The 15,026-nt window shown below is 41.7% G+C and overlaps 1 protein-coding gene across 8 annotated transcripts in view; it reads right to left on the bottom strand.

Moving 5' to 3' along the window:
- The window catches only part of Col25a1 (collagen type XXV alpha 1 chain), a 376,783-nt gene that overhangs the window by 155,240 nt on the left and 206,517 nt on the right, over positions 1–15,026 (bottom strand). For all 8 annotated transcript variants that reach the window (XM_040751789.1, XM_021234540.2, XM_021234538.2 and 5 more), the window contains exon 5: positions 5,047–5,064. In XM_040751789.1, the coding sequence (XP_040607723.1) occupies positions 5,047–5,064 (18 nt within the window). The remainder of the gene's footprint in view (positions 1–5,046; positions 5,065–15,026) is intronic.

Genomic DNA, 15,026 nt, shown 5'->3' on the forward strand with positions numbered 1-15,026 from the left:
CTTAGTAAATGATAATAAAACCTTGTGAAGTGACAATGATAATACTAGAACAAAGGAGAGGAAGGCAAATTGAGACTCGGGGCAGGGGGGACAGTGTCATCTTCAGCTCTTTCCAAGTGTGTCTGCAAACACAGATGGAAGCTTCTCGCCTCCGTGAACAGTTGTCTGATGCTTGTGGTTTGCTCTTACATTTTTTTCTCACTGGGTAATACAGAGTTTCAACATGCACACCACTTTAGCACTCAACATTCCTTAGGGAATTACAGCTACTTTATGTTCACATGCAACTCCAAAGATGAGTTATGAGGAGGGCTCCGAGACTCCAAAAAAAAAAATGCAGGAAAACGGCCTTAAGGTGAAGGGGGTATCTACTCACTTCTAAGGACACACGGGGATATTGGGGCTAAATGAAAATTTGATGTGTTTTGTAAATAGGACAAGATGGTGTCCTGAGAATATTTTTAAAGCAATTAGTTTATGTAATTTGTATTTATTACATATCTGTGAATGAATACTAATGCTTAGGCCATGTATTACTTTCTATAATAGCTTTGATTGTGAAACTCAAAACCAAAGCTTTGAACCATACAAATAAATCTCTCTATGTACAATAAAGTAAGTCAGATGCAGAGGAGAGTAAATATGAAAGAAAGCACAGATCCTGCATTAAAGATCAGAAATCTGGTAAGGACCAGAAAAGAGGGCAGGGGAGATGGCTTGGCAGTTAAGAACACTGGATGCTCTTCCTGAAGACCAGGGTTCAATTCCCAAGACCCATATGACAGATACCTATCATCTGAAATTTTAGTTTCAGGGCATCTGACATCTGACACCCTCTTCTGGTCTCTGTGGGCACCAGGAATGCAAGTGGTACACAGAAAAATAAGCAGGGAAAACACCCATATGCATAAGATAAAATATTTTTGTTAAAAAAGAGAAAAGATGCTTGGAAATAACTTCAATGACCCAAAAGAGAATAACAGAGTTCACTTTTCCTGAGTGCTTACCATGTGCAGGTATCACATTTCACACACAACACTTTAACTTTTACAACATGTATTAAGAAAGGACATTGCTTTACATATGTGGACAGTACTACCCACAGTGAAGGAATAATTCATCCAGGAGGTGGAGGCTAAAAGTGACACAGCCTGGATTGGACTTGCAACCTGTCTGATTGGAAGTTCACAACTCTCCTTTAAGCATGATGCAATGTAACAAGCTGCATGGATAACCTTCTGTGGGAATCTGGGAAAGGAAGAAAATTTTTTCACTAAACAAGAGGAAAAATATCTTGTTGAAGAAGCAACATTACAATGTGATGGGCAATTGTGTTTGAATGTGTAGACATGATGTTTAGAGGAAGCAGTCCCAGGGAAAGGAGAAAATGAAAACACTTAGAAGAGAGCATGTAAATGGTTCAATCTTGTTTAGATGGAGCATAGAGTCCATAAAGAACTTTAATAAAAATCAGTGGAAGGAGAGACAACAGGCCAAAGTCAGAGGATTCTGTCATACTCTAGACAGAGAACATATCAAGACTTAAAGGTTTGGCATCATGAAAGGAAAACTTTCAAAACATGGTGGAAAATTTTATCTAGTTAACATAGGCGATAGATACTCATTGCTATCTATCTAACCCTGAATGCTTCCATTTGTTAGAGAAAAGACAAACATTCACCCTGTTGACTTGCTTGCCTAGAACATCAGTATGAAGACTGTCAATGGGATGCTGGGACAGATGCAGGACAAAGCTGGAACCCTGCTGGGGATGGTGTGAGCTACAGGGATTTAGTCACCCACCCAACATTAGCAGTGCCATCACAGTATAGGGTTATAGTCCTGACTTTGGCACTGGAGAGGAGGAAGAAATGGAGGGAGACCTGGGACAAGAAGAGCAACGTAGAAAGGGAATGGGGATGGGAATCAGCAAGTGATTCAACAAGAGCAGAGGAGTCAAGATCTGGACAGAAACTAAGGTCGAACACACTAGGACCATACGCAGAACAAAGTACAGATCCCAAGTCATCTGCAAAGGAGGCGGCATAAAATCTCTCTAAACACCACATGCCTGAGCTCCAGATTGAGCATAGGGTTGCTCAGACATACAGACAGATACAGAGAAACGCTCACAGGTGGGGTCAAGGCCATCCTCAGAAGTCCTGGGTCTGGGCATTTAAGAACCTTCACACTTTACTGACAAAGAAGACATACAGATGGAAACATGTCTATGAAGAAGTGTTAGGTACCATTAACAATCAGGAAAATGCAAATGAAATTATAATAAGAGTTCATGCCTCCACCTGCTAGGATGGATACAATCAAAAAGGCAAGAGAGAAGTTTTGGTGAAGATCTGGAAAAAAATGAATTCTTCCATTGTTGTTAGGGATGCAAAACAGAACATTTATTACATAAAATGGTATGTTAGTTCTTCAAAAATCTAAAAATAAAATTACCACATGATCCTGCATGTTGAGATCTCTACACTCCCATGTTTATATAACAACCTAGATCTGGGATCAGCCATATTTTCCATCAGTGAATGGGTGGAAAAGAAATGGGTTACACACACAATGGTCTATTTACTTAGCCACAGAAATGAAATCCCACCATTTGCAACAATATGAATGAACCCAGAGATCCATATGTTTAATGAAATAAGCCACACACAGAGAGAAATGTCTTATGATCACACATGTGTAGAATCCTCTTGTAACAAGAAACATGGAATCAGCCTGAGTATCTTAATGGGTGAATGGAAGACTGTGGTATGTGTATCTATGATGGAGTATTATCTCTCTGAAAAAGGAAGCTATTTTCCCAATGTAATAACATGGATGAATTTGTAGGATACTGTGCTAGTGAAATGAACTAGACACAGAGAGGCAAACAGTGTAGTGTATGATGATTTCCACTTGTTTTTAGAATTTTTAAAAGTTGGACTTAACAGAAGTATAAAACGGGTTCAGCAGAAATAGGAACATTCTGACAAAAGGCACAATCAGTGATAAAATGACAAGTTCTGAGGCCTTAATTATATTTTACTTAATTGTAATAATTGAACAAGGTAAATGCATATGAACTCAAGTTTTATGCCTTGCATGCAGTCAACATTATCAATAAAACATATTAATGCTTTACATCAATATATTATCATATTCTAATGTAATAGATATGTATAACTTTTAAGTGAAAAATAAAGCACAGAATAATAAAACTATACCTGTCTTATTCACCACAATTTCATAGCTCTAGTGCTAGACTATGGGTCCTATCCATTCCATACACGAGACCTTCTAAAGCAGATCAGAAGTACTGGTGTTAGCACCTAGACATGACTCGAAAGTAAAGGAATACAAATCAATGGCTAATCACATCAACTTCCTGTTCGTCTGTGTGAGGGTTCTGGGGAACCTCTGCATTGTCCCTCTATGAGATGTTCAGCAGGAAATGGCCTCTGTCACCCATAGAAGTCATCCGTTCACAAACGCGTCTACTTCCTGCTATTCTACCATCCTGGTGAATTACTCCATGCCCTCATGATGTATCCTAGGCCACTTCTCACATGTTCATGTCCATGAATTATTTTAAGGACTGCTTTTTGATGCCAGGAAAGGTGGCCTAGACTAAGACAGAGGTCCTATTGAGAGTTAAAATATTATTTTCTCAAGGCTCACTTCATTATGCTGTGCTACCCTCCTTTCTGGAAAGAGTTGAGTGATATGGGGCTTCCAGATTTGGATGCCTTCCAGTCTTAATCTCTACTCCAGTCACACTACTGTGTCATCCGGGTAAGAAATTTACCATAAACACCAGAACACATGAGTGTTTGTGCGCGAGCGCACAGACATACCGAGGCACACATGCACTTTTCAGAACTATTGTTGGCACTGAGTAAAACAAAGTATAAGATGCAGTAAACCACAGTTTACTTTGTATCCTTCCCAATATAGAATATCAATTTCAAATTCTAAGTCAAAACTCTCCTCTATGAATTTATTCTGCTAACTTGAATTGACTTGGGCTACATGAGGAAAGCTACAAACTATGAGGGTGATTCTCAGTATCAATATAAATTAAAAGTCTTACTACTTAGTGTGAAAAGGAGTGCTGTACTATAATAAGTGTGGTTTTCTGTTTCTATTACTACACAACCTTATATGTGGAGCTCAGAACACCTATAAATAATGTTCATACATATAGAATGAACATTAACGCATACTAAATAATTCGTGACACTAACTACAAAGCTATCACGAAATGGCCTATCAGTTAACAAACTGGGGCAGAAGTGGCATTGAGTCCATCATGGTAAAAAAAAAAAAAGACCGATGGGAGCACAAGTAAGTAATTGCACTGTTTAGATGGAATGCAGTGTTTAAGGCATCTGTAAGCCGGCTCCTCTCAGGGGCCATTAGCATCCTACACACCGAGGTAGTACTGAGCCTTTTGAGTTTGAATTCACTACGCCATTTGTGAGAACTTGCTTCATTTCTACAATTCTACCTTTATAGACATCCCCCCAGCTCTTAAAAATACGATTTAAGAGTTTGAAATATTGTCTGTCGGCTGCATTTGCGCTTACTTATAAATCATGTCTGCAGCCGTTGGTTTGTGCTGAGAGTTGGGAACAAAGTCAGTATCCATCTGGGCAGAATCAGAAGCAGCTAGCCGGATCACAGCCTACATAATGAGTGTGGAGGCACGGCTGCACTAGTACTCCATTAATCAGTATCTAGTGCATGCCAGCTCATGCCCGTATGTACCGAGTCACTCTGCCTCTGGGGCACTGCTTTGGGTCAGTTAAGAGTTTTCCTCAGTGAGAGGGCATATTGTTAACTTGCCATCTGGCCCAACAGGTGAAGTGGTTCACTCAACCCTAAAGAGTCCCCAAGTATCACTCCTGGGCAATAGTTAGCCTAATAGGTAGCAGCACAATTATCAGTTCACAGCTTTCTCCAATTCTTTGAAAAGGACTGAAGGAGAATTTCCCTACTAGGAAAACTATAAACTGGAGTTAGTTGGCTAAAAAAGGAATCGCTTACCTGGGGGCCAGGCTGACCCTGAAATTGAAAAGAAGAAAAAATATAAAATTGATGTTTACAATGAATATATTCAATATATATTTCAATATATTATGATTTAAAATAGTTTTAAACATATTTAAAGTATTTCTATAGCTAACGATACCATTGACTTCATATTGGATCTTAATGTTTTAATCCTGTGAATTGAAAGGATTGGGCTTATGGCTACTACGCACATGGGTGATTCAGTGTGCTCAGGCATTTGACTGGGGGAAGGGGTGTCAGAGAGAATACCCCCATATCACAGAAATGTGTGACGCCCTACACAGTCTAACATGGCAGAGCCACAATTACAAAAAGGAGTCCACGGCTTCCTCATTGTTCCAATGTTTGGAGTGTTTTTGTTTCGTTTTGTTTTTTTCATAAACATCTTCCTTTTACTTTGTATAATCAAACCTAAGGACATTTAAAATGAGGTGTGTAAGGGATCCTTGGAAGATTAAAATGCATCCCCCATTCCTCCAACAACCAATAGATTATGTGACCTTTGGCCAATCTAATCCATTTCGAATGTCACTTTCTTGCTTAAGTTGATGAAAATCTCCAAGCAGTTTAAGTGTAAATGCTTCCAGATAAAATCAATTGCAAATAAGAGCAGTGATGACATATTGTACCCATAAAATCTCCAACTGAGGTTTTAGTCAAATGAGACTAAGGGAAAGGTTACCATCAAGTTACAGAGTCTCCTAAAATAACTAAATCGACTTTGGGGGCAAGATGGCGGAGCAGAAGCTGCCTCCCTGTAAAGCAGGGAGAAAAGGGAATGAACTCTATCCCAAAGAGAGCGACTTCAGAGTGGCGGCAGAGCAGCGGGCTGAGAAGAGAGAAACACCAGGCCTGTCTGGAACTAAGGAGAGAGTATGCAGCACTGGGCTCACAGCTCTCAGGCATCCCTTAGAAGGCACCCAAGCTGGCTCCGGCAAAGACACTGGCAGTCTAACGCACAGTTCTTGTGTAGTGGGAGGATCGGCTGAGACCATGGCTTCAGGAGTGGGTCTATTGTTTGGTGTGAATCTGCAGAGCCTCTAAGGAGAAGAGGGTGGCAAGAGGCAGTAGCAGGTTGGGGGAGGAGGGAGGTCTAGAGGCACACATACTGCTCAGGAAGCAGGAGGCTCATTGGTGAAGGATTCTGGGCTTGGTGGCCCTGCCTTTTGTGATGGCAACGCCTTCTTTGGCAATGAGCCAAATGATTGTGCTAGCCTAAGACTCAGACTGCATGGCACCCATTGCAACCCTCTCCCTCCTGCAGGGCGTTCAGTACTGAGCAGAAGCAGAAAGCTGTAGCACAGCACAGCAATGGTACTCAGTGCTCTACCTGCTTCTGCTCCCATAGCACACTTGGCTTAGATCTTAGCATCTACAAAGCTGAGGATACTCAGTGGTATTCCTGGTCTGCAAAGAAGGGAAACTGTGTGGACTTCAGGTCGCCCCAGGTGCAGCACCAGTTTGAGCAGGATCACAGAGATGGTCTCCAGTTTCAACCAACCACACTTCTATCTGGCAGGACTTCAGGAAGATGCTGCTCCAATATGTTTCATACTTTGGTGGGTTTTGGTTTTTGTTGTTTTTTTTCTAATCGTTATTATTTTCCCTTTTATATCTGTTTCTTATAGTATAACTATTATTTTAATTTTAATTTTAGAAGTAGAGCACAGGTTTAAAACAAGGCAACTGTACATATGAACTCATAGTAGTTATGACAGTATGTAGAACATAGTTCAAGGTCAAGCCATGCAAAATTGAAGCATGGAGAGTGAAGGAAGACATGAAACCTCAGTCTTATCCAAGGACTGACTGGCAATTGATAGCCTCTGGGGGAGAAAGTAAGTCAGTTTTCTTTAAGTGTGCTGCCACTGGTAGTCTGACCACATGTGTTGCATGGAAGGCCACACGTCCAAGCATATATGAAGAATACAAGTTGGACTTGCTAGGGACAGGGAAAGAGAGAGAACAAGAAACTGGATAGGGAGAGAGGCAGGAGTGGATCGGGAAGGAGTTGGGGGCATTGTCAATGGTCAAAACTCATTCTACAAAATTCTCAAAGAACTAATAAAGACAATATTTAAAAACATTTAAAACATCATGGAGAAATATTCTGTTTAATATAGAACACACTTGATTCAAATATACAACTATTTATCTTCAAATAATTTTTTGGTGATATAAAAATAGTTATATGTAAATTTTGGAGATCAGCCCTCTGTCAGCTGTGGGGTTAGTGAATATCTTTTCCCATTCTGTGGGTTGCCTTTTTGTATTGTTGACTGTGTCCTTTGCTTTACAGAAGCTTCTCAGTTTCAGGAGATTTATTAATTGTCGATCTTAGTATCTGTGCTACTGGAGTTATGTTCAGGAAGCAGTCTCCTGTATCAATTCATTCAAGGGTACCTCCCACTTTAAGCAAGTATCCAAAACACCAAAGGATCCAATCAAAAAGTGGGGTATAGAACTAAGTAGAGAATTCTCAGTAGAGGAGTCTAAAATGGTTGAGAGACACTTGAGAAAATGCTTAACATCCCTAGCCATCAGGGAAATGCAAATCAAAACAACTCTGAGATACCATCTTACTCCTGTCAGAATGGCTAAAATAAAAAACTCCAATGACAGTTTATGCTGAGAGGATGTGGAGAAAGGGGAACACTCCTTCACTGCTGGTGGGAGTGCCGACTTGTACAGCCACTTTGGAAATCAGTATGGAGATTCCTCAGGAAAATGAGGATCAGCCTACCACAAGACCCAGCAATTTCACTCTTAGACATAAACCCAAAAGATGCACATTCATATAACAAAGATGTCTGTTCCACTATGTTCATAGCAGCATTATTTGTAACAGTCAGAACCTAGAAGCAACCTAGATGCCCCTCAACTGAAGAATGGATAGAGAAAATGTGGTACATTTACACAATGGAGTGCTATTCAGCAGAAAAAAACAATGGAATCTTGAAATTCACAGGCAAATGGATGGCACTAGAAGACACCATCCTGAGTGAGGTAACCCAGTCATAAAAAGACAAACATGGTATGTACTCTCTCATATATGAATTTGAGACATGAATCAGGGGAGTGCCAGCCTACAATCCCACTGCCAGAGAGTCTGGGAAACAGAACCTTCATCCAGAGACTGATGGAAGCAGAGGCAGACACCCACAGCTAAACACTGAACTGAACTCCTGGAATTCAGTGACAGAAAGGGAAAACTGATGGGTAAAGGAGTTAAGACTGGGCAGGTTTAACCCACAGAAACAAGCTATTGGATCCCAGATTGATGGCTGTGTAGAAAGCATGGGACTGACCCAGATCCCCTGAATGTATGGATGGGTACCATGTGGTTACATTGTGTCTAAGGAGACAAGATACAGTCAGATCTGGAACTGGCTGCAGATGGTTGTGAGACACCAGGTATATTGAGAACCTAACCTGGGTTCCCTGGAACAGCAACAATTGCTCTTATCTGCTGAGCCATTTCTCCATCCCCTCCCTCTGGAAACCTAGGCTCACAGATGTGTCCCTGGCAATGACTGGAGTTAATTCTCGTTGATTGAGGAGACTCTCAACATCCTGACTGTTCCTGGACAGCTATAGTGAACACCCTCCTCAAACAAGTGCTTTCCCGGGGCCTAGCCACCAAAGAAACACCTTAGAATTTTCCTTACAGCTTTGGGTGGATTCACTGAGACACAGGGGTCATTTTTACTCATGGTGGATAGTTTTCTGATCCATTGTGTTGGAGATTTCTAACAACTGTAAAAGTCAAACTTTTTATTCGGGTTTCTAAAATGCATACTTACAAATTATGGCTAACAGTCACAAAACCCAACAAGTTGATTTTTCCCAAATGAAATTACTGAAAAGACTCTTTCTGTCCATGCAAATCATTGAAATGTTTCCACAAATGACCGTTTGAATCAAGAAAAACCAAGAGCCATGCCAAGCGAAACAGTTAAATCACAGAGCTCCTGAAGTCAGGACCCTGTGTGCAGAAGCAGAGACTGCCCAGGCGCTGAGCTGGCTGATTTACTGTCTTGTAGCAGGAAGGGCAATGCTCCTGCCCCTGCCCCAGCGGGAGGGAAGAAAGGGAGCCTCCAGGAGGAGCAGACTCTAAAAAGCTAATCAGAACAGTGTGGTGGGAAGTAATCAGCCAGTAGCTGATGCTTGATGGGAGAGTGTTCCAAGGAAGCCGAGCATTTTGGGAGACATGTGAACCGCAATGAACATGATAAATGAGCCGACCCATCACTGCGGTATGCATTGTTACTTGAGGCAATTAAAGCACAGAATCAGCCATTCTTTGTTGGGTTGTTATCACAATTATGGTCGGCAGAAAGAGCTAAAGCTCTTTTCAAATCGACAAAGTCATTTGGATTTCTGACTGAGGTAATTAGTTTCACTACATGATACTTTTTTTTAGTAGTCCCTTTCAAATGGGACAAAAGCTGTCTTTTTTTTTTTTCATTTAACACATGCACAGATAGGGATACAAAAGTCAGTTTAAAACATGGTATTATTTTAGATATTGATTAGGGTCACGGGATCACAAGTATCTTTGGTCAATGTGAAAGAAAAGCCTTCCAGCCACAAAAGCTTAAGGGATTAGTAGGGCACACCTCTTAAGCCTCCAATGCGTACACGTGGGCAGAAGGCTTATTTTTCTTTTCAGGTGAAGATGCAGCATCTACAGAGGAAGTTCAGCTGGATCTGCAGAGCCACAGAACTCTAGACGGTGGCGGGGCTGTTCCCAAGGGCCCATGGGATCCTGGCAGGGAGCCTGTAGCTGTCCAGAGATGCCAGCCTAGAGTGTGCGCCAGGTGTATGGACAAGGAGGAGTCTTAGCCACCTTCCGTGCACGGAGCCTGACCACATTTCACTCTCCACTGAATCCGGGCTTCACCTTTAGGCTACTGAATGTGTACATGTCCAAACTGTTCAGACTGGCCCGAAGGGGTTGACAGTGATGTTTTCAAATGTGAGTTCCAAGGGCTGCTGCTGTTGTCCTGGTTACGGTTTCAAGGGCAGTTTCTTGATCTCCACTAGGAAGGGGAAGTCAAACTAGAGGAAAATTGCTACCCTCACACTTCTAGCGTTTCTCTCTTCAAGTTTGAGAGAGAAAGGAAGCAAGGAAGAATAATTCTGAGCCCGTCTGTGGGGCATTTTGTCCGTTACTGATTGACATGGGAGGCCAGTCCACTGTGGGTGGCACCATCCCTGGGCAAATGGTCCCAGGCTGTGTAGGAAAGCAGGCAGAGCAAGCCTTGAGAAACTGTGCTCCTCCATGGCCTCTGCTTCAGTCTGCCTCAGCTTCCGTGGAAGGCGGACTATCACTTGGAAGTGTAAGATAAAGTACACTATTTCCAAAAGAGGAAAAGAATTATGTGGATGATTTTATAAAGACCATAAGTTTGAATAAATTTCTCACATAATATTGTCTTCCATAACTAAATAGCAAATTTATTTAAAATTCTAGTCACACCTAAACTGGTTGACATGTCGCCACCATAATAATTAAAAACATATTTTCTAACACATTACCTTATTTTGGTCTTTTATGAATAAGTGTTTGTATGTGGGACATAAGAAACAGAAAAATCTGCTACATATATTTTGTCATCAAAAATTTCACCTAGGGAACATTAGATGATCTTTATGCATTAATTTATATCATTAAAATGTATTGACCTAATTGTACATTGAAATTTATTCAGATCTTAAGTACTGTAAATGTTCATATATTCCAGTATACATAGTTGGCCACATTCCCGATTATTTCCTTATGATACAAAATTGAAAATCTTGTTTCCTATAATTTTGAATTAGATACATTTATATTATAGTATACCAAGTCCAGATTTTGTATATTCTAGAATAATTTGTAGAAAACATGCATTTATTCAGACATTACTATAACCCCATTTATCTGAGAGAGAGAGAGAGAGAGAGAGAGAGAGAGAGAGAGAGAGAGGAGAAGAAGAAAGGGGAAGGGGAAGGGGAAGGGAGTCAGGAAAAGAAAGGGAAGAGAGATGGGAAAGGAAAGAGTCTTTGTCTTAAGGATAGGCGGTGGATAGCTGCTTTGTAGTTTTCTGGACTTCTCAAAAGTTTATTTCTGGATGGTAAAAGTATATTACCACTTGATATCAATTCACTGTGGGAAATTTTAAATGGGCCCTTAGTTAAGTTGCTATCATTCCCCCCCCCCCGTACATTTACTTACCCAAAAATCCAAGTCAGTAATCTTGACTTCTTCCTATTCAGAGTGTTTTAGTCACTCAAAAAAAGACTGCACAATTATGAAAATACAGCCTGCAAAACCCAGAGAGTAAGGACTGTAAACTTGCCTTTGTGTATGGGCCGTCATCACTTTTAGGAGGAGACGGGGGGGGGGGGGGCAGAAAGGGGCAGAAAGGCACAGGATCAACATCAGTGTCGGGAGGCCAGGACTCCGTAGAACAAGGGTCAGGCTGGCAGACATTTGGGAACTTTAGCTGTTCTGTAAGCTACAGCACTGGGTCTGTGACTTAGCCCTGTTATTTTATATTTTTCTGGCACAGAATCAGGACTGGTAACTCACATGTAAGTAAATAACCAGCACAACAGATAATTGGCTTGGTAGGACACAACAAACAAGGAACACACATGGACAGAACCTGCTTATCGTCCACAGCTTTAAGAGGACATGGTTTTTTAAAGAATACAAAAACAGTTTTTACCACCTCACCAATTTCCATTCCATTGTGTATGCTGAATAACTGTCTCCTCTTTCTGGCAAGTTTAATAACATCCTTAAGAATATGCCATTTTTATTGCCCCAGGTAAATAACGTAAAGTACATCTACAACTGTTTCCCAGACTGCTTAAATTTATGATCATTCTCAATTCCAACTTCTGAATATCCTCCTAAAAGATAGACTTTATAATACTCTTTGCTGTCCTGAATATTTTACATCAATAAATGTGTACTAGCATATCCCTAACACCCAAAGGGTTGATTAATTTATGATGCTTGAGTCCCATAATGATTATTCCAGTAAGGTGGGACCCTGAAAAGGGAATCTGCAGAAAAATTGAGAAGCAGACCTTCAAGGCCATAAGTGAACACTCAGTGTCCTTCATGTTTGGGGCTGTATCAGGGTCTACCATTTCATCACTACTAAAAGTTACCAAGCACTTTATAAACAGTGTCTCTTTGTTATGTCAACCCTGCAAACTGGAGTCATTTATACCATTTTGTAGTTGAACAGAATGAACTACAAAGAGGTTAGGCAATGCCCAGCAGTGACACAGTTTCCAAGGAAGACTGGGCTGTGAACATGGGTGACTGGAACTCCTTCATTCTCATCTGCATCCTGCGAATAGCTGAAGCCAGGGATGTGGGCAGATCCCTCAGAGACAGAAAGAAGCCCTGAGCAGTCTGCAACCTTTCAAATTGGATACAAACCACAGTTGCTCTGATCAGCCATCTTTACAATGTCCCATGAATGACACACTCTGAAGTCCTCCATTAGAAATCCTTCACCTCAGATTAAGAAACTCTCAGTAGAAAAGCAAATTGACCTAAAGGCAGGATTATGTCTACCAGGAGCCAACCTTAATCTGCCAGGAACATCCCTTAACCTATCCTCAAAAGTCAACTACCTTGGGCATCTAGTTCCAGTAAAGAACAGCGTGTATCAGCCTAAAGGCTCCCATCCTGTTGACTGTCAAATAAAATCTTCTTGCTTTTCCTTCACTGTGCTCTTCTCTCTGCCCCTGCCCACCTCCATCAATAGACAGCCTTGGCAGTTTGATCCCCAGTAAACCTTCCTTTCGACACATGGAGTGACCCTGGTGGTTCCACTGTGCCCTCTTACATTTTTCTCATTGCTATGACAAATATCTAGAAGCCAACTAAGAGAACAGTTTATTTTGGATCACATTTTGAGGGTACAGGTTCCCTGGCAGGGAAGACTGGAAGGCAGGAGCAAGAGACAGCTGGTCACATTGTATCTGTAGTCAGGAAGGAGGGCGTGGTGAATGTTAGGTGATGAATTTAGCATTCTGCTCACTTTCCCCTTTGGTCTGGGACCCCAGCACACAGCACCATGCTATCCATGTTTAGGGTGTGCTTTCCTACCTCAATTAATTTAGACTAGAAAGTCCCTTAACAGGCATGACTGTCTCCTAGGTGATTCTAGGCCCTGTCAAGTTGACAATCATTTTAACTATCAGTGACCAAGCTGTTAGATGAGAAAATAAAGGCAACGGTAAGTTCTGGAGATCTCAAGTAAGTGTCGCTTAAAATGTCAACTGTGAGTGATTGTAAGTCACACCTGGGATAATGTGTTTAAAAGGTTTGGAGCTTTAGAGAAAGCTTGCTGGGATGATTCAGCGGAAGGCAGAGTAGAAAGCATGTGTGCCAACTGGAGTAGACTGCATATGAGGGAAGGAAAAAGGTAGGGAATAAAGGGATACAGAGCAGGAGGGGGAAATGATTCATTTCTGTGGTAAGGTCCACAGGACGTAGCAGAGTTGGAGGGATATGGGTAGACAAGGAAAGAAATGGGCTTCCTGGCTTCTGGTCCCTAGAGAATTCTGGTAGGGAAATGGCAGGAAGGCACCATATAAACTGGACCAATAGGGGTAATGGAGGGACCCGAGTCCTTTATAAAATACACAACCAGCATCCTTCATCCTCCCACCCATGGGGATAGAGCTGTGACCATCCCTTTCTCTGCAGCTAGCTCCGCTCTTTCCCTAATGTTCATGTCTTTGTCTCTTCTGGAGAATGAGCGCCATGATCCTCTAAAGACCACCAGACCCCTGTAGCAGTTCTTGAAATGCTGCTGTCTTGAAATAGACAGCAAACAACTAAATTGGGAAAAAGGAAACGGCTTAGGGATCAAAATTAGTATGTACAAGAACACAAAAGGAAGAAGCAACAGAGAATAAAGACCACAAAAAGAGACACCAACGAGGGCAACAGGAATGAACACAGGTACAAACTCAAATATAGAGACAAAATAGAAAGTGCTCAGGCCCCAAACCTCAGAGCACTTGGAGGTGGTTGTCTATTTCGAGTGGAAAGAATGAGGTTGGGAATTTACTTGTCCATTCACTTAGTAACTGTTAAGCACCTACAGTGTGCTAGGCATTACGCACAGTGTAGAGATAGCAGACACAGGGTAAAAAGATTGAGTACCTGCTATCACTCTTGTGAGGGAGGCAGGCTTTCAGAGAATGTTTATAAGTAATATGGCAGATGGCTGTTAAAAACTAAGCAACACAGGAGGAAAAGCAGGCCAAGGACCAAGTGAGTGGGAGAGTGCCAATTAATAGGGTGGCCATGGGGAGGACTGATAAGAGAAGAAGCAAAGGGAGGAGTGAGGGAAATGCCCACAGTGGAGACGTGTCCAGAGGGTTGAGGAAGTGACCTGTTGGCTGTCTGGACTGCGGTGAGTGATGGGAAGCAAAGGGAATAGGATACAAGACAGCACAAGTCATGTTAAGAACGTGGCTTTTAATCAGGTGACACAGAACACAAGGCAGAGAGGTTCCACCCTACAATGGTGTATATATACACATACACACACACACACACAGAGAAAGAGAGAAAGAGAGAGAGAGAAGTCAGGAGGCTTCTACTGCATCCAAGAGAAAGACAGGCTGTGCTGGAGAGAGAGAGAGAGATAGAGAGAGAGAGAGAGAGAGAGAGAGAGAGAGAGAGAGACAGAGACAGAGACAGAGACAGAGACAGAGACAGAGACAGAGAGAGAGTATGTAACAAAAACAGTGGTTAAATTTTGGTATAAGATTATAAGATTTGTAAGGAGCTTGAGAGATGTGAAAAAATGGCGCCAGGAACTAGATGACAGTTGTCTAGAGTAGATAAAGGAAAGGGCATGTCCTTCTCTGGTGGCAGCCTCCTTCATGGTGAGTACACAGCTAGAATGTGCAAGGCTCTAGGTTCT

This window comes from Mesocricetus auratus, unplaced genomic scaffold (genome assembly GCF_017639785.1).
Source record: "Mesocricetus auratus isolate SY011 unplaced genomic scaffold, BCM_Maur_2.0 Super-Scaffold_100009, whole genome shotgun sequence".
Taxonomy (NCBI): domain Eukaryota; kingdom Metazoa; phylum Chordata; class Mammalia; order Rodentia; family Cricetidae; genus Mesocricetus; species Mesocricetus auratus.